This window comes from Stylophora pistillata, chromosome 5 (assembly GCF_964205215.1).
Source record: "Stylophora pistillata chromosome 5, jaStyPist1.2, whole genome shotgun sequence".
Lineage (NCBI taxonomy): Eukaryota > Metazoa > Cnidaria > Anthozoa > Scleractinia > Pocilloporidae > Stylophora > Stylophora pistillata.
The window spans coordinates 12,225,424-12,244,605 of NC_142523.1; the positions used below are offsets into that span (position 1 = coordinate 12,225,424).

Sequence of the window (19,182 nt, forward strand, 5' to 3'; positions counted from 1 at the left end):
ATCACTAATTCTGTGCTCGAGAAATGTTCTATTAAAGAATTTCCTGGTATACTCCAGTTTGATTGTTATGTTAAAGTTTACGTGGGCTTAAGATCTATGTTGTGTTTCCGGTTCATTGTTTGAGACAACCCCGTAAGGTCATTTCCGCCTAGATGATAGACCTTTATACGTGCAATTGTTGTTCATTGAACTGAAAAACACAGCAAAGATGATGAGCAGAAAAGGAACTTTGATGAAATATTTAACGTTTTTCGTCTTCGTCTGCGTTATACCAAGTCAATCGACTTCAGGTAAGAGAGAATTTGGATGTTATCCCGGGGAGTCAATTAAGAATCCATTGCGCGAGATTATCCGAGACGGATGTCGCTCGAGATCGAATCGCATCACAGACATTTTTATGGACAAATTTACATGTTGAGAAGACACCTTTATGATTGCATCAATAATATTTGCTATGAAGGAAGAAAGGTTGAAGTTTTCAATTTAGTCTGTGTTTCGATAATGAATTTTTAGTTCAAGGCGGGGTTTGAATGAAACCCCGGACCCAGTTTAAAAGTGCCTGTACGAAATTTTTCGAAAGCATTTATATTCAAGCGCTTATATTGTTATAGTTCCTTGTTCCCCATCATTCCTGCAGTATAGGAAACAGCACAATAAGCCGAAGATGCCTTTGACCAAATTGTTCGTAAATTCGTGAAATTACTTGTAACTTGTTGATTTTTGTAGATCCCATTGGACACTACCCTAGCATTGCCTTTATAATGCGCTCGATTCCAAACAGCGACAAAATTTTTGAAAGCTGGTTGTTACACCAGTTGACAAGCCGACCACAACAATTTTGGAGACAGAAGTTAGGCACTTGTGGAATTCTCGTCGAGTAGATAAAGAAACTGACAGGCAAATGTTTTGCAATATGTCATAGTATTATTTCAATGTCTATGAGGATCGAAATATTTCAGTTTGATATCCCGCTCAAACCCAAACAAAAATCTGTACATAATTAACTTGGCCAGTTTAAGTATTAATTCTTTTTATTATCTACTACGAAAGTTTACACAAGCTGAATCTCTATCTAAAACTTTCATACACACATGAGGTACAACTATCCGGTTGCACCATTCCACGTGTTTGTTAGGCGACCGACGGATTGACTGGTCAAAACATGATATGCGCTTTCGTCCTAATCGAATAACTTGTAGTGGTCAAGAGTTGGAAAGGTAACTATGTAGTACATGAAATGAAGAAGCTAACAATGAACGTGACTTTCATTTTCGCCGATCAATTTGTAAAAGGCCTTGCTGTTATTGCATATAGAGCAATAGTCAATTGAGTATCGAAAGTAATCCGGGATCCTTGCTTTGGTTTTACTAAACTTTGTTCTGTGATTAGTCCAAAAATCTCACGCCATCCTCTCGATCAATCAGACGTTAAACTAAAAACAATAGCGACTTGGTCATTCGTGCTTCCCACGCTTCAAGAATTTGGCCAATGATAATGTAAACGTACAAAAAGTACGGAATTTCGACCAAGTGTGTGAACGAAACCGGTGAGCCCTGGGTAAAAGTCGTGTACAGGAAAGTTTGATTCAACGAGGACAAACTTTAACTAGAATATCATATTTTACACTTTATAATAACGATAGACTAAGGATTTCACAACGAAGATATTTGTAGAAACCTACATGTGTAGAGAAACACCTTGAGAACACTTGTAAACTACAGAAATTAATTTTGTACATCAATCAAATTTTATATCTAGTTGTAAACAAGCTAATGTTGATATTGGCCACATTAGAGAGGCTGAAAATTTTTAAATGGTAGTCTCTAACGTTCGCAAATAAATTAGTTTACTGGAAGGTGGAGGTTCTGCAACATTTTAACATGAAACACAACAATAACTTTTTGTTGATCTGAAGAAAAGTATTCATTTGACCAGTTACTAAGACTTTTATTGGTCCACTGTGACAAAATTTTACCATCAAACTACTTGAAACGGCTTTGGTTTTGTTTCAAAATTGATCAACTCATGCCACAAATCAGGCTATGCATTCAATGCACAGTTTTGCCTTCATTTTTTCCACACTGCTGTAACAAACCGGCAAATATCTGTAACATATTTTAACCCAACTGTTTTCCATAACTTGTAAACACCCTTGAATGAATGAATGAAAAACTTTATTTAAGTGTCTATGTTTTTAGCTATAAGCTAATGGGGGACACTAAAAAATTTAAAAGTCAAATTCATTTACAAATGTAGATGATAGTTATTTACAGTAGATAATTAAAAGATTATAAAGTTATTTAGTTAAGTTTTAAATTTCAACGAGAGTTGGAAGGTCGACTTTTCTTATGTTCTTCTTGAACGAATTTAGAGTTTCTATCGTTCTTAGGTGTCTTGGTAACTTCGACCAGATGAGAGGTCCCATATATTTAATAGAATTCCTACCAAATCTTATAGTTTCGAATCTTGGCGGTTCAAAGTCACTGTTCCGTAAATTATATTAAGTGTTCTTTATATTAAATAAGTCAGAAATATTCTCAGGTACGAGACTGTGCTTAATTTTAAACATCAAAGTGGCAATTTCTTGTAGGCGCCGATTGTTCAACGTCGTTGGTTTGGCGTGACGTAGCAGTTCTTGATAGGACGCTGATCTAGTTTTGTACACCGCCTTAAGTGCTCGCTCCTGAATCCGCTCAAGCTTACTCCGATCCGATGCATTACAAAAGTGCCATACTAAATGACAGTAGGTTAGATGGGGCAGAATTGAAGACCTGTAAAGTAATAGTTTAGCATTACAGGGTATCAAATTGCGTAGTCGCACTAGGACCCCTACTTTTTGACTGGCCTTAGAGCATAGATCACTGATATGACTAGCAAAACTCAGTTTTTTATCGATTTGAACTCCTAAAAGCCGTATTTCCCCCATTCTCTTAATAGTATGACCATCAACAGAAAAATTTTGATTATCTTTGTCTTTGTCAACATTTCTCGGGTTGATCGTTAATAGCTGGAACTTTTCTGGGTTGATTGAGAGATAGTTGTTCTTGTGCCAGGATAGAGCTTTCTCTCCATGTATCTTGATACTTTGCGCGACAACGTCATGCTTCTTCCCCGTGACATACATCTGATGGTCGTCGGCATACATGCTCAAATTAGCATTATTTATATGAAATGACATATCATTTTGGAACAAATTCCACAGAAGGGGGCCAAAAGACGAGCCTTGCGGGCAGCCAAGCACCATCCTTTTCCAGTCACTTGTCACTCCTTTTATTTTCACTTCACTAGATTTGAAAAAAGCTTTTGACACTGTTGATCATCAGATCCTTCTATCGAAACTAAACTATTATGGTATACATGGAAAATCTTTCAGATGGTTTCAGTCATATTTGGAAAACCGAACACAAAAATGCTCTGTCAACGGGTCGCTATCCAGTAGCTACTCGTTGACTTGCGGCGTCCCTCAAGGGAGCATTCTCGGTCCATTATTGTTCTTATTATATATCAACGATCTTCCAAATTGCTTATCAAATTGTAAACCGAGAATGTATGCCGATGACACGCACCTCACATATGTGGGAAGCAATCTTGAGAACGTTCAGTTTTGTCTAAATGAAGACCTAGAAAACGTCTTCAACTGGCTACAAGCGAACAAACTCACGTTGAACATGACTAAAACCGAATTCATGCTAATAGGGTCGAGGCAGAGACTGAATACTCTCACAGCTTCACCAACGATTAGAATGAACAATACTCAAGTGAGCCAGGTTTCAGCTACAAAATCGCTTGGTGTAATAATAGACGATAAAGTCGATTGGCATAGTCACATCGAAAAACTAACGAAAAAGATCGCCTCTGGTATCGGGGCCCTAAAGCGAATTAGGCACCTGATCCCAGCATCAACCTTACATCTCATCTACCAAGCTTTGGTAAAACCTCACTTTGATTACTGTGACATTGTTTGGGGTAGCTGTGGGAAAACGCTACGAGACAAACTGCAGAAATTGCAGAATAGAGCAGCCCGTGTGTTGACATTCTCTAACTATGATGCTGATGCAACTGAGCTACTCGAGTTTTTAGGGTGGAAAAATCTTGCACGCCAGCAGGAAATCCATAAAGCCACCATGATGTTTAGATGTCTGCACGGGCTAGCTCCAAGGTATCTATATTCAAAGTTTACGTGGCGTGACTCTGCTTATGACCTCAGGGACTCTGAAAATAAGCTTAATGTTCCACTACCGCGCACTAATTATTACAGAAAAAGCTTTAGCTACAATGGCGCCACATTATGGAACAGTTTACCACGCGATATAAGGAACACAGAGTCTCTGGGGTTATTTAAACGTAAGATCAATGACATTTTTTAAGTCTAACGCACGGCATTCACGGAAAACAGCTTTAGTGTTATAGTATGTAGTTTTAATTTTAAATATCTTAGCGTATGTGATATTTATTTTTATAGGCTGATGAATTGATCGTGTCTAAATAAAGATTACAATACTCTATTGAGCCTATTGTCAAAGTATGATCTAAGAAGGTTGAGAGAATTTTGTCCAATGCCATAGGCCTCGAGTTTCTTTACGATTAGAGAATGGCTAAGAGAGTCAAAGGCTTTACTCAAGTCAGTAGACAGTATGTACACCAGTTCCTTTCTGTCAACAGCTGATTTCCAGTCTTCCACGAGTCTAAGTAGAGTGGTCTGACAGCTATGATGTCTTCTATAAGCTGTCATTCTCTGATAGAGAGTTGGGTCATAGTGCCCGGTGATTTGCTTACTGAGCATATGCTCAAATGTCTTATTTACGGCAACAAGGGACGTGATGGGACGATAGTTCTTCGCCAGTTGTCTGTCACCTTTTTTAAACACTGGCGTCCACTCTCCCATTTTCCACGCACAAGGCCATCGCCCCAGCTCGACACAGCTGTTGTAAAGAGTCATTAGCGATGGGGCAATTCCACAGGCCACGTTCTTAAGGAGTTTAGGCGGTGCTCCATGGGTCCCACCCACAGGACTTATTGGGGTTGATATTTTCAAGCGCCTTTTGCACTTGATCCTTGCTGACGCGATTGAACTCGAAGTGCGTTCCTTGGTATGCTTCTCTTAGAGCTTTAATGCTGCCATGGTTGTCATGGTTCTCTTCTGTGATGCAAATAGCATTGTCTCCTACAATGCTAACAGCAGCTGTGGTGAAATAGTTCACTAATTGCTCAGCTACCTCGCATTGATCTTTTACAATGATGCCCTCTTCTGTTTTTAAACTGATTAAGGTGGACTCCTTAGTTTTGCTATTAATAAATGGCCTAAAGGCGTTGTAAAACTCCCTTGGCTTAGATTTCAGCTCCTCTGACTTGGTGAACCAGTATTCCATGATAGCCTTCCTCCGTTCGCGTGTGGCAATATTCCTGTACTTTCTTTTAAGTTCCATGTTCTCTGGCGTTCGGTTCTTCGCAAACAGTATGGCGTGTTTCCTCTTGTTCCTTATCCCTTTTTTCCAAGTTAGGGTCATGTAGGGTACGTCCTTTTCACGCACACGTTTTCTTTTGATAGGGGCGTGTGCGTTCACTGTGCACTCAAAGAGGACGGTCCAATACTCGTACTTATTATCTACATCAGTGAATATTTCACCCACATGCCACGGTGCTACTAGAAGTTCGTGGTTGAGCTGTTGAAAATCAGTGTTCCTCGTCTGATTGTAGGTAGTTACCTTCGTTCTGTGCTTATGAACTTTCTCTTTCATTTCTCCGTATACCATACAGTGATCACTTAGTCCTGGATCGTACGTTCCACTTTTTACAAAAAGTTCTTGGGTATTTGTGAGCAGAACATCGAGAAGCGTTTATGAGTGAACTGATATTCTTGTTGGTTTTGTTATCAAGCACTCCAAGTTGTTAATTTCTTGAAGATCAGTTAGAATCTTTCCCTCAGCACTGTCAGGTCGTAACCTGTCCATGTTTAAATCACCAACAATGACGATTGTTTGTTTTTGAAAACATAGCCACTGACAGATGTCGATGATTTCTTCCTCTACTTTTTGAAGGTATTTGTCCTCGGATGGTATTTTTCTGCCTTTCCTAGACGGTCTAGACGGCCTATAGATAGCAAGTAATGCTATATCAGTTCTCCCTATCCTGGATTCGACAGCGACAGCTTCAAGCGTTTTGTATGCTCTCGGTAGTGTTAATTTCTTTGATGGAATTACAGAGGAGAAATAAAGAAAGAGTCCTCCGCTACCTTTGACTCTGTCTTTCCGATACATGTGGTATCCGTTTAGGGTAAATTGGCTATTAGGATACGACCTTATGAAATAATTATGCAGGGAAATAGAAAATCTGTGGCACACACACCATGTCTGAAATGCCATGTTCTGAAAAGCTAACAGGATTGAGGAGAGTGTATGTGGGAATAGGATTGGCTGTTTGTGTCATTAATCTGCTTCTTACTCTTGTTGCTGAGTTTTTGACGAGGTTGGGCTGTCAGGGCTGGGGACTTTTAATTCTTTTAACCTAGTTTTAGGAAGGATACAATATTTGTATTACATAAATTTGATGTATAGGCTGTGCTCAAAACCTCAATTTGACTATACTTTTATAACCATATATACACATAATTGCTACGCAGCGAACGTAGCAAGCGAGCAGCAACATAATCGGGATTGGAAAAGAATAGAAAAGAATCATAATTGGAAAAGAATAGTGGGGATGCGAATTCTCAAATTCATCACTTTTTACCAGAATACATTGCAGCTCTTAACAAGAGTGCACTGCGCCAGGATGGTTGTGTCTATTGTATTGCCTTGCACTATGAGCGTTACTTGTTGCTGGATTCCCTATTTTTGTATTTTCCCGCCCTTTTTGTCACATGACATCATCACATGACCTCAGTCGCTCAAGAATGTTCCGTCTTTTGAGATGTTTGGGAGGCATATCCACCTGAGTAACGAGGTCCGATGAGCAGATAGAAAACCAATAAAGACGAGTTTTGGTCGTTAAAGTTTTGGTCGTTACATTACTACTGTAAGGACATTTCCTATATTAACTCAATCGTGTTGTCAATCCGTACTTTCCTAAGCAGACAAATTAACTAATCGTGAGTATTGTATGGTAAATCTACTATCTTGATCACTGAATGAAGGACAGTTCAATTAGTACAATGAAAGGAGTCAATTAATCAATGGATAACTCTACGGTGCGTAAGTTGACACGCCGGTAAGCCTGTAGGCCTAGCCACAAGTTGCCGATGAATCCCATAAAAGTTGCCGATAAAAGTGTCTAAACTTGCCAAAAAGTTGCTATTTTTTTTAAAAAGTTGCCGAAAAGTTGCTAAATTTCCAAAAAGTTGCCGAAAAGTTGCCAAAATTTTTGTGCTTTTCGTACCTTTTTAGGTGTTAAAGATTAAAAACTCGCACATTGCTTCTTATCAAAACTTTGTTTGAAGTCCAATGATAACATCAGAGGTTCTTTCCATTTCCCTTGATCAACAAATAGTCTATCAGAATGGCATGAACAAAACATGGTTATATACACACATAATACAGTTTTCATTTGACGTGTTGCCACGATCATAGTTAATCGCCACGATGGAATCACTATAATTGTCCGCCATCTTGAAAAACATGCAACGTGATACCGCTGACCTCGTGATATGGCATCACAAAAATCAATCCATGGGGGGGAGGGGCTAATTATTGTATTTTAGAATAAACTGAATAAATGTCTATCGAAATCTGACCAATGTGGCTCAAAACATGAAGAAAGTGGCTTCAAAGAACCTCAAAAAGCCCAAAGTTGCCGAAAATTCTAAAAGTTGCCAAAATTCTAAAAAGTTGCCGAAAATCTCAAAAGTTGCCGAAAAGTTGCCGAGCAACTTGTGGCTAAGCCTATAAGCCGGAAAGCCAAAGGCAGTTGACCGATGGTATTCATAGGGCCCGTGCGACTCCTGCCATTCGTTTTAAAAACCTCCTGCCATTCGCTTTTAAATCTTCTGCCCTCAAAATTAAGCTCTTATTAGGATATCTCCTAATGACTTTCCTTTGCGATGTAATAATAAGGGTTAGTTTTTAAGACGTCATTTCCCCATCTGTATTCTCAAGGTTTGACAAAGCCGGATGAGATATTCTTGCAAAAGGCAATATTTTTCTTCTGTGCGGCGCTATTTTCTCTGTATTTAGTATACTTTCCATCCCGCAGAAAATAACTTCAGAGATATGTTTCTCAATGTAAGTCCTGGAACACATAGATAGATAAATCACTGCGTAAGTTATGTCACTATCAATAAAATGGGTCGCAGTATTACTATCTTTTAGATACACTAGTAAACCGTTAAAAGGGTCAGGGGAAAAATTGATGCACCACACAAGTACATCTGCAAGGTTTTATGTAATAATATTGAAGTTTTAAAAAGGCCTGTTGATAACTGATACTAAGAGATCTACCAAAACTCAAAAGAACGTGAAATTAGGTTAAAAAATTAGAATTCAGTGTAGGCCTGATAACCAAGATTCTTCAAAAAATAAATGTGTACAAATGAAAAAAACTAGGCAAACTTTTTCTACAACTCTTGGATGTACCCATATGGCATGTGGTAAAGTCATTTAAAGTAGCCGCAACCCGACTTTTGATGATGAAAACATCCATATGCATGCAGATTTCCTATAAACCTATAGTTTAACCTTACTATGACTTCAAAACTTTGATGCACAACTCCAAAGAAGAACACTGAAATAAATTGCAAGTTTTTTATTTTTATATTAGGTAAAATTGAGTCAAACTTTTTTGCGATGACTCGATCAGGACATTTTTACAACTAATTATAAATGTTGGCCTACCTGGAACAATAATCTTCACGTACACATTAAAACAGGTCAGGTGAGAATTGGTTGCTAACCACAGCCCTGGGTCTGCCATTGAATTTTAATTTTCAGAGTGCCTTAAAACAGTAATTTGTTTATGCACAGGAGAAGTATCCATTGTAAGAGGGCAGGCTTTTCTCTCCTCATTTAAAAGGAATGGAGATTATCATCTTTTCATAAGCTCAGTGGACATTGAGAGTGAATGAGACAAATAATGACCATGTTATTTGTGCAAGTATCCAGAGAAAGACAAAAATTAGGATATGGTTAGCAAACTCTCTTATTTTAACTTTTTAACCTATAAAGCTAAGGCACTTATATTCTTGCCTTGTGCATTACATGTTGGCCAATTAATTTAAATTTTATGCCCCAAAGTACAAAAAAGGAACTCTTCATCTATGCACCCCTGAACGCCGACACTTAAACTCCCAGAAGTGATTAACATATAACCTCTCCTTATCATATCTGTACATTACCAAGCAAACAGGTAATTAGGACACTCAAACTTATCAGGTTAAAGTTTCTATCTTGATCTTACACTAAATTCTCATAACTATATAACTGGGAAATGTATGGCAGCCTTCGCAAATTACTATATGATACCTTAGAAAAAGAAGATTACTAATTTTCATATCCCCATGATCGTTTTAAAAAGTAGGTACATAGATACACCTACAAAGTTGAAAAGTCCTCTTATCTTTTTCTGTGTGACTCTTTGACTGTGTGACTGTGTAAATAACGACTCCTTGTCCTAAGATATTAGACGATTTATGTTATTTAGGTACTTGTCTTACCCCGCCACGATTGTAACTTTCTAGCTATTTGCGGAGCAAACTATCCCATTGTTATTTAATGTAAAAATTCAAAGAATAAATTGTTGTTGTTGTTGTTGTTGACACCTCGAGGAGAAAATTAACAAAAAGATCTTTTAAGTTAAAGGGTTAAAGGGAAGGAGACAGGTCAAAACACAATCATGGATTAAAAGAGGGCCAAGGTGTGCTCATTAATCTCAGTCCTATTTGTGGGAGGATCCTTACCTTTCTAGAACCCCGCTCTTTAAGAGTCAAATATCTTGCGGCAAATTCATTGTATCAATGTTTAGTTTAGGTATTATCATTTGTAAGAACACCATGCACCATTGAAATCTTGAGACTGAGTATTAAATGCCATCCGAATACATACATACATACATACATACATACATACATACATACGTATACTTTATTTAACCTCGAATTTAGAGTAGCTAAAGATAAGCTAGTATCTTCCACTTACAAGTATAATCCTAAATACTACTAAAATGTACAATTTAAAATGTAAAATTATAACATTCTAAAAAATTTAACTATGAAAAAGAGTCATACTGTAAAATATTGCGCTGGAAATCAGGGACAGTACAAGTTACAATTGTGATAACTACAGCAAAATTATAGAATCACACAATTCTAAACAAAGAAAGTCAAGTTACAGACTTGCCTTAAACTTCAATTAAAATGAGTTCTGATTGAAATATATAGCCTTATCTATAAATATTGTTGCTTTACAAGTACGCTGATTAGAATTGCAAAATAGCGAGAATCCATGAAGTTTTCATCTACATCTTAATCGGTATCCTTTTCCGCTCAAACGCGGCTTACAAACTCTTGCGCGGCTTCCCGTGGAGCCCTCGTGTTATGCCCAATTGTGTGCCTGCAGTGTGTGCACTTTAGATTTGAGTTTTCTAACGCACATGAATGGAATTCCCGCGCATGCTTAAAGTAGCACCTTGTTGGTTCGGTCGAACAGTCACAACCTGCCCAATTCTGGTCGCTGCGCTGCGCGCGCTCTGTTGTTATTATCGACGAAATATCTCTAGCGAAAGTATATTGTGAAAAATCAGTATCAGACGCTGGTGTTTACGTTGTTCGACGTCAATCAGTGTACGAGACAATACACAATATTTTGGAGGCAATGGTGCCGCTTGTCAGAATTGAAGGGTCGTTCATGCTCAACTTTAGTGACAAAAAGCAAGAGCAATAAATATTTTAGTGAAGACACGAATCAAATGTATAAAACTTAAAAGCCTTGTTGATAGGGCATATCGAAAACACATGTAAATTATCATCCCTCATTACAGCAATGTCGTAATTTAATTCATGAAGGCATTTTAAAAATTTTTGCTTTTCAAATCATCAAACATGTACAATGTACCCAATAATGATATTTTAGTTCTTACTTTACTGAAAGGAATGAAAACAATAGAAATTTATTGCTCCGATTAATTTTCTTCCCAGTAGACATTTATACATTTTTATAGAATGAAACAATCTTTACAGCTACTGTTGCAGTATTTGGGGTTTTTGCGATAACGGAAAGGGGGAACGGAAAAGTCTTCATAAAAACTGTATCATGTAGGTTGAATAAAAATGAAACCCTGAAAGAGAACAGAACCATCTTAAATAAAGGAGGAGCTTTGAAAGAAGAAGGAATTTAAAACAAAGCCATCCAACATCTACTGAAGAAAAACGAAAAAAAAAACTCGACCCACCCCACTCCCAGTCTTAAAATGAAAAGCTTGACTCAAATTCTTGCTTAGTTAATGCTTTAGTTTATGATGTGTCCTAACAACTGATAAGTTCATAACAGAATTTAAGTCCCATTATCTAAAAATCTTTGACATTTATTAATTGAAACATCCAAAAGGTTTAAGCATTTCTGATCTTTAGTTGTTTTAAGTGTCTGTGTTAGCTGATCTTCCGCCCTCGCCTACTTTTTTTGTTGTTATTCTCCGAAAATAAAACGTGCACTGCCAACTAAAAATTGATATGCATAATCCATTGGCTGGTTTTAAAGCAAACATCGCTGAAATGTCTCCAGCTTGCCGGAAAGAAAGGGTGACTGTATCATCGTGATACCTAAACTCAATCACCGGCAAGGATTATGTCGCTTTTTCTGCCCAAAGGAAATTTCGTTGAGTGAGTGATGTAATGGAAGCATAGAAAATGAACTTCCTGTTACCTAACTTTCGGAACCAAATTCCTTCCTCAAATTTTGCCTCGATAAGTTTTTTTTTTTTTTTTTTTTTGCGTCGAAATGAAAAAGAAAACTAACTTGTTAGGGCTTTTAAAAGGGAAAAAAGAATAATTCGCTGATACAAGATTAACCCACGTAGAATTAAAAAAAAAAAAGACACAATCTGTCTGCAAAGACAGATCGATTGCTTTACACATTGCATTCCTATAGATCTAGAAGCTCGCCAGTTGTAGAGCGAATGCTTTGAAAACCGCTATGCCTTTGTTTTCGGCAGTCAATTTTTTCCGCCTTGGATGTTTTCAAGACCATCCTACTCGAGCCATGCCAGAAGCGCTTGGTGTCTGGAGGTTAGATAGCAATGTAATTCAGAAGTGCGCGCAGGCTACAAAGAGTACTGGATACTCAGTGTTTGGAGTTCAGGATGGCGGAGAGTGCTGGTCCGGACCGCAGGCTCATGTGACCTACAAAAAGTACGGAGCTTCGACCCGATGTGTGAACGGAATTGGCGGACACTGGGCACAAGACGTGTACAGAATTGTTGGTAAGCGATTGACTAATGACGTCGTCACAAATGTCGGCCCGTACATCCTTCCTTTTACTTGACATGTTTCTTTTTTCACAGGAAGGTTTTCTTCGTAGCTAAGGTATGTAATATTTCTTGTGTGAGATGCAAGAATGGTTTGTGGTAGAATTTCCTTCGCAAGGTGAATTCCAAGTCAGTAGAACACAATGATCAGTATTGTCCTCTTCAAACGCTCACGGTATGCCCCTGATAGCTTCATTTTACTCTTTTCCTATCAGCGTCCTTGGGCGCAAATTGATATCTTAACTCGTCCAGACAAATGATGAGATTATCAATGTAGTTTTAACAGATAGGATAACGAGCTATGTAAAGCAAACGATGAATACTACCAAATTTAACACTTATATATCCTATCCACATTCTCCATCACTCTTCTTCTCTATACATTTCCTGATGTGCTAACAAAAAGAATTCGTTTAGCAATGAAAGCTTCCCAGGTTGGTGCTCATTTTCTTTTCGATCTTTAATTCTAATGATCTTAAGGAATGATTCAGCAGTATCCCTGTAAGGAAAAATAGTCACCCAGTCAGGATTTGAACGATCAAAGCTAAGACACCTAATGCAATTTCTTTCACAGACTAAATGTAATCCAACCATGTTCTCATGTGATGTTGAGATTCTTTGACTATACTCTGTCTGTTCAGCTTTTTATATTTTATTCATATTAAAAAAACCTACACAATTTCAACATTATTTAAATATATACCACTGGTACAATTTTGTTTTCTTCTATACATTAGTAAAGCTCACTTCAATTTAAAGAAAAAAATGTCTGTCTTTCGAGGTACTACCTGTTGTGATGGCTGGAAATGAAATCATCGCGTAACACGCAGCGAAAAAAAACTGGTCAAACCAGTATTGTTCTCTTGAGGGCCGGTCATTACTTATCGTCCAGGGAGAGGGGGGAGGGGGTCCGAAAGACTTTGGTTGTGTCACAGTTGAATTTTTCCGAGCGACCAGCCCCTCATAAGGCTCTGTAGTATCTAATCGTCCCCTCTCCTTGGCAGTCAAATTTCTAGAGTTCCTCTCTTTAAACTAAGACGACTTACCCCCTCAGTTCTTCCTGAACGCAATGTGACTCCCCCCGCAAAAGAACAATCCTTAGTCCTCCCCCAGCTAATTAATAAAGAACAAGAACATTTGTTGCAGGCTGCAGTTGGTCATTTTGAACTAAAGTCTACGTTTTTTTGTTGTTTCAGATGCTTCACTGACTGGCAACTATGATGTGAAGAGATGTTACGAGGTGGACGTCACATTTCACTATCAGATCCAGGGAGGTCTTACAAGTGGCACCATAAGTAGCACAAAGAGTACGTTTTCAAGTATTTTCAGCGGAGTATTCGGGATTCTCTCATCTCATTCCGCGTGCATAGGAGGTGTAGCAGTCTCCCAAAAGGACATACTGAACTCTCCTCCTGGAGTGGAAAGTGTTTATTTTAGAATACCACTGATATTTACAGCATCTACAAGTGTTCCGGACGATGAAGTTTCCCAAAATCTTACAAACTGTATCAGCACTTTATCTAACTACAAGCACATTTTAGACTCAAATACGCCAAAAATAGTTCAAGGAGGTATAAATCACTCCGCGTACAATTTATCCACGATATCAAATAAGACATCATGTTGTGGTGGGGATATACCACCGCCCTGCTGTGCTGTGGGCTCAATACAGATTAACAGCACCAAATGTGGTAAGTTGCTTACAACCTTTCACCAACACAAAGGGAAAAGAAGTAGGGAAAGTAAGGAATAGAAGTTTCTTTAACCACAGGTATCCGGTTGAATTACCATTGGGTATTGGGCCCTATCGAAAAAGCTATGAGCTTTTTAAACTCTGCTGGTTTACACTACTTCGTTAGGTTGTTTAGTCTCTTCGTCGTTTCGATGATTCCGCACATGCGCAAATGATTGACCTCTGCAATCATTTAACCTAGGCTCTGTTTGGGACTGAACCCCCGCTGCTCCCCCGGAGAATATTACAAAGTCTTAAGGGGGATCAGGTAAATTTTATCATGATACGACCAAATTCTTCGACCACCCCCACCCCCCCCCCCCAGTAATAAGTAATCACCGGTTCCTAAGCCGAGTTCTTTCTCCTTTCTTCAGCTTGTTTGGCAGGCTTTCATTTTGTTCCTGGCAGTTTATGTCAGCGTTGTCCTTCAGACACCTATCAGGACGAACAAGGTCAAAGTTCATGCAAGAAGTGTCCAGAAGGAAAACAAACATTTGGAAAAACTGGAACGACTAGTAATTCCAGCTGTTCAGGTGAGCCTGCAATATCAGCCCACAAAATCCGCAAATGTGTCGGTAAGATGGGATAGAAAGGGCGCACATGAGCACAGATATACCAGGGTGGAGAGAGCTAGCTTCCCAACCTCTCTCCATCCTGGATATACCTTTTCAATGCCCGTTCCGTTTATTTCTCTTAATAAGCATCAAGTTCACAGTATCTTGTGTTTACCTTGCAGACCCTCCGTTGATTGGTAACTACGACGTGAAACGGTGCTTTGAATTAGACTCCATATTCCACTACCAAATTCCAGGAGGCCTTACAATTAACACCATCAGAAATATCACAGAGGAGTTTTACAGTTTTTTTCTGATTTTATACAATCCTTATCTTAGTATTCAACAATGCAGTGAGGTGAGTCTCACCATCGGAAATATAACATCATCTCCCCCAGGAGTTAGCAATGTTTACTTCAGAGTGCCGTTTACTTATACAGCATCAAATGACATAGCTGATGATCAAGTGGCTTCGAATGTTACTACCTGTATAAACGCTGCAAATTTCACCTTGAAGGGATATATTGACCGAAACGCTCCAAACATTACTCAAAACAACGGCACACACCAAATTAACCAGCCATCTTTTCTAGAGAAGAGATCATGCTGTGGTGGGGATATACCACCGCCCTGCTGTACCGTTGGTTCAAACAGAGTGTCAAGTACTAAATGCGGTAAGACTGATAGTTTTTTGCTTTGTTTTTGTGTTTGCCTTTTTTTTTAGGGTAGTAGACATTCCATCGATGAGAAACAGCTTTTGTGTTTTTCTCAGACGTTTAAGACTACTTGTATTACTTTTTCAGGTTGTTTGCCTGGATTTCACTTCGTCACCGACCGTTCTTGTCTCCCTTGCCCTGCTGACACTTATCAGGATGAACAAGGACAAACATCTTGTAAGACTTGTCCAGTTAATACAGGAACATTTGGTAAAAAAGGAATGACAAACCACGCCAACTGCACAGGTATGACAACAACAAAAAAACTGTGCTGAAGCACTTTCTCTCTTTAGTGGTTTCCAATCTAATATCCAAATGGGGGATTCACATTTGACTTTTTTTTAAAGAGCATAAAATCATATATACCTATGTAATATTTCAGATTTAAAGACTTCTTCTGTATGTATTTTCCTTTTTTTTGATTTTTTTTTTCTATAGATGGTCCCCGGATCATCAATAGTCATCACAGTTGCTTGCGAGCCTCCTGTATCGAAAATGATCCTGCATTGCTTTGGTTTTGTTTTACTTCCGTCTGCGATTGGTCCAGAAAACATGCCCCACCGCCTCAACCAATCAAATGAAAAACTAAAGCTAATCACGACTTGGTCATTCTCGTTTTCCCGCACTTCAAGCAGGTTGCCTGTTTCTATTTTGAGTCCTCATTGGCTAATGATGATGTTAACCTTTGCTCTGATTGGTGGTTGTAATTTCCTTGGGTTTTAAAAGGGAAAAAAAGAATAATTCGCTGATACAAGATTAACCCACGTAAAATTAAAAAAAAAAAGACACAATCTGTCTGCAAAGACAGATCGATTGCTTTACGCATTGCATTCCTATAGATCTAGAAGCTCGCCAGTTGTAGAGCGAATGCTTTGAAAACCGCTATGCCTTTGTTTTCGGCAGTCAATGTTTTCCGCCTTGGATGTTTTCAAGACCATCCTACTCGAGCCATGCCAGAAGCGCTTGGTGTCTGGAGGTTCGATAGCAATGTAATTCAGAAGTGCGCGCAGGCTGCAAAGAGTACTGGATACTCAGTGTTTGGAGTTCAGGATGGCGGAGAGTGCTGGTCCGGACCGCAGGCTCATGTGACCTACAAAAAGTACGGAGCTTCGACCCGATGTGTGAACGGAATTGGCGGAAACTGGGCACAAGACGTGTACAGAATTGTTGGTAAGCGATTGACTAATGACGTCGTCACAAATGTCGGCCCGTACGTCCTTCCTTTTACTTGACATGTTTCTTTTTTCACAGGAAGGTTTTCTTCGTAGCTAAGGTATGTAATATTTCTTGTGTGAGATGCAAGAATGGTTTGTTGTGGAATTTCCTTAGCAAGGTGAATTCCAAGTCAGTAGAACACAATGACCAGTATTGTCCTCTTCAAACGCTCACGGTATGCCCCTGATAGCTTCAATTTACTCTTTTCCTATCAGCGTCCTTGGGCGCAAATTGATATCTTAACTCGTCCAGACAAATGATGAGATTATCAATGTAGTTTTAACAGATAGGATAACGAGCTATGTAAAGCAAATGATGAATACTACCAAATTTAACACTTATATATCCTATCCACATTCTCCACCACTCTTCTTCTCTATACATTTCCTGATGTGCTAACAAAAAGAATTCGTATATGAGAACGATCCTTCGCAGTAAAGCACTATTTGAGCAATAGTGAAAATCAGACCTGAAAAAAATTTCAGGCCTGTACGGGATTCGAATAGTGCTTTACTGCGAAGGATCGTTCTCATATACGTCTCATAACCGCAGTTCACACATATGTTTCATATGTTTGTTGTTGTTTGATTTATCATCTACGGGTTTATATCGAATTAATTTGATGGCCTGCTCCCAGTTGGCTTGTTAGCTCAATTGGTAGAGCGCTGCACTAGTATCGCAGAGGCCAGTGGTTCGAATCCCGTACAGGCCTGAAATTTTTTTCAGGTCTGATTTTCACTATTGCTCAAATAGTGCTTTACTGCGAAGGATCGTTCTCATATACGTCTCATAACCGCAGTTCACACATATGTTTCATATGTTTGTTGTTGTTTAAAAAGAATTCGTTTAGCAATGAAAGCTTCCCAGGTTGGTGCTCATTTTCTTTTCGATCTTTAATTCTAATGATCTTAAGGAATGATTCAGCAGTATCCCTGTAAGGAAAAATGGTCACTCAGTCAGGATTTGAACGATCAAAGCTAAGACACCTAATGCAATTTCTTTCACAGACTAAATGTAATCCAACCATGTTCTCATGTGATGTTGAGATTCTTTGACTATACTCTGTCTGTTCAGCTTTTTATATTTTATTCATATTAAAAAAACCTACACAATTTCAACATTATTTAAATATATACCACTGGTACAATTTTGTTTTCTTCTATACATTAGTAAAGCTCACTTCAATTTAAAGAAAAAAATGTCTGTCTTTCGAGGTACTACCTGTTGTGATGGCTGGAAATGAAATCATCGCGTAACACGCAGCGAAAAAAAACTGGTCAAACCAGTATTGTTCTCTTGAGGGCCGGTCATTACTTATCGTCCAGGGAGAGGGGGGAGGGGGTCCGAAAGACTTTGGTTGTGTCACAGTTGAATTTTCCCGAGCGACCAGCCCCTCATAAGGCTCTGTAGTATCTAATCGTCCCCTCTCCTTGGCAGTCAAATTTCTACAGTTCCCCTCTTTAAACTAAGACGACTTACCCCCTCAGTTCTTCCTGAACGCAATGTGACTCCCCCCGCAAAAGAACAATCCTTAGTCCTCCCCCCCCCCCCGGCTAATTAATAAAGAACAAGAACATTTGTTGCAGGCTGCAGTTGGTCATTTTGAACTAAAGTCTACGTTTTTTTGTTGTTTCAGATGCTTCACTGACTGGCAACTATGATGTGAAGAGATGTTACGAGGTGGACGTCACATTTCACTATCAGATCCAGGGAGGTCTTACAAGTGGCACCATAAGTAGCACAAAGAGTACATTTTCAAGTATTTTCAGCGGAGTATTCGGGATTCTCTCATCTCATTCCGCGTGCATAGGAGGTGTAGCAGTCTCCCAAAAGGACATACTGAACTCTCCACCTGGAGTGGAAAGTGTTTATTTTAGAATACCACTGATATTTACAGCATCTACAAGTGTTCCAGACGATGAAGTTTCCCAAAATCTTACAAACTGTATCAGCACTTTATCTAACTACAAGCACATTTTAGACTCAAATACGCCAAAAATAGTTCAAGGAGGTATGAATCACTCCGCGTACAATTTATCCACGATATCAAATAAGACATCATGTTGTGGTGGGGATATACCACCGCCCTGCTGTGCTGTGGGCTCAATACAGATTAACAGCACCAAATGTGGTAAGTTGCTTACAACCTTTCACCAACACAAAGGGAAAAGAAGTAGGGAAAGTAAGGAATAGAAGTTTCTTTAAGCACAGGTATCCGGTTGAATTACCATTGGGTATTGGACGCTATCGAAAAAGCTATGAGCTTTTTAAACTCTGCTAGTTTACACTACTTCGTTAGGTTGTTTAGTCTCTTCGTCGTTTCAATGATTCCGCACATGCGCAAATGATTGACCTCTGCAATCTTTTAACCTAGGCTCTGTTTGGGACTGAACCCCCGCTGCTCCCCCGGAGAATATTACAAAGTCTTAAGGGGGATCAGGTAAATTTTATCATGATACGACCAAATTCTCCGATCACCCCCACCCCCCCCCCCCAGTAATAAGTAATCATCACCGGT

At 38.9% G+C, this 19,182-nt stretch overlaps 1 protein-coding gene across 4 annotated transcripts in view; it reads left to right on the forward strand.

Moving 5' to 3' along the window:
- Positions 1 to 170: 170 nt before the first annotated feature.
- The window catches only part of LOC111344327 (uncharacterized), a 47,908-nt gene continuing 28,896 nt past the window's right edge, over positions 171 to 19,182 (forward strand). For all 4 annotated transcript variants that reach the window (XM_088760220.1, XM_088760221.1, XM_088760223.1 and 1 more), the window contains exons 1-8: positions 171 to 290; positions 12,136 to 12,402; positions 13,644 to 14,138; positions 14,554 to 14,712; positions 14,916 to 15,407; positions 15,537 to 15,695; positions 16,353 to 16,619; positions 18,301 to 18,795. In XM_088760220.1, the coding sequence (XP_088616346.1) occupies positions 209 to 290; positions 12,136 to 12,402; positions 13,644 to 14,138; positions 14,554 to 14,712; positions 14,916 to 15,407; positions 15,537 to 15,695; positions 16,353 to 16,619; positions 18,301 to 18,795 (2,416 nt within the window). In that variant the 5' untranslated portion in view covers positions 171 to 208. The remainder of the gene's footprint in view (positions 291 to 12,135; positions 12,403 to 13,643; positions 14,139 to 14,553; positions 14,713 to 14,915; positions 15,408 to 15,536; positions 15,696 to 16,352; positions 16,620 to 18,300; positions 18,796 to 19,182) is intronic.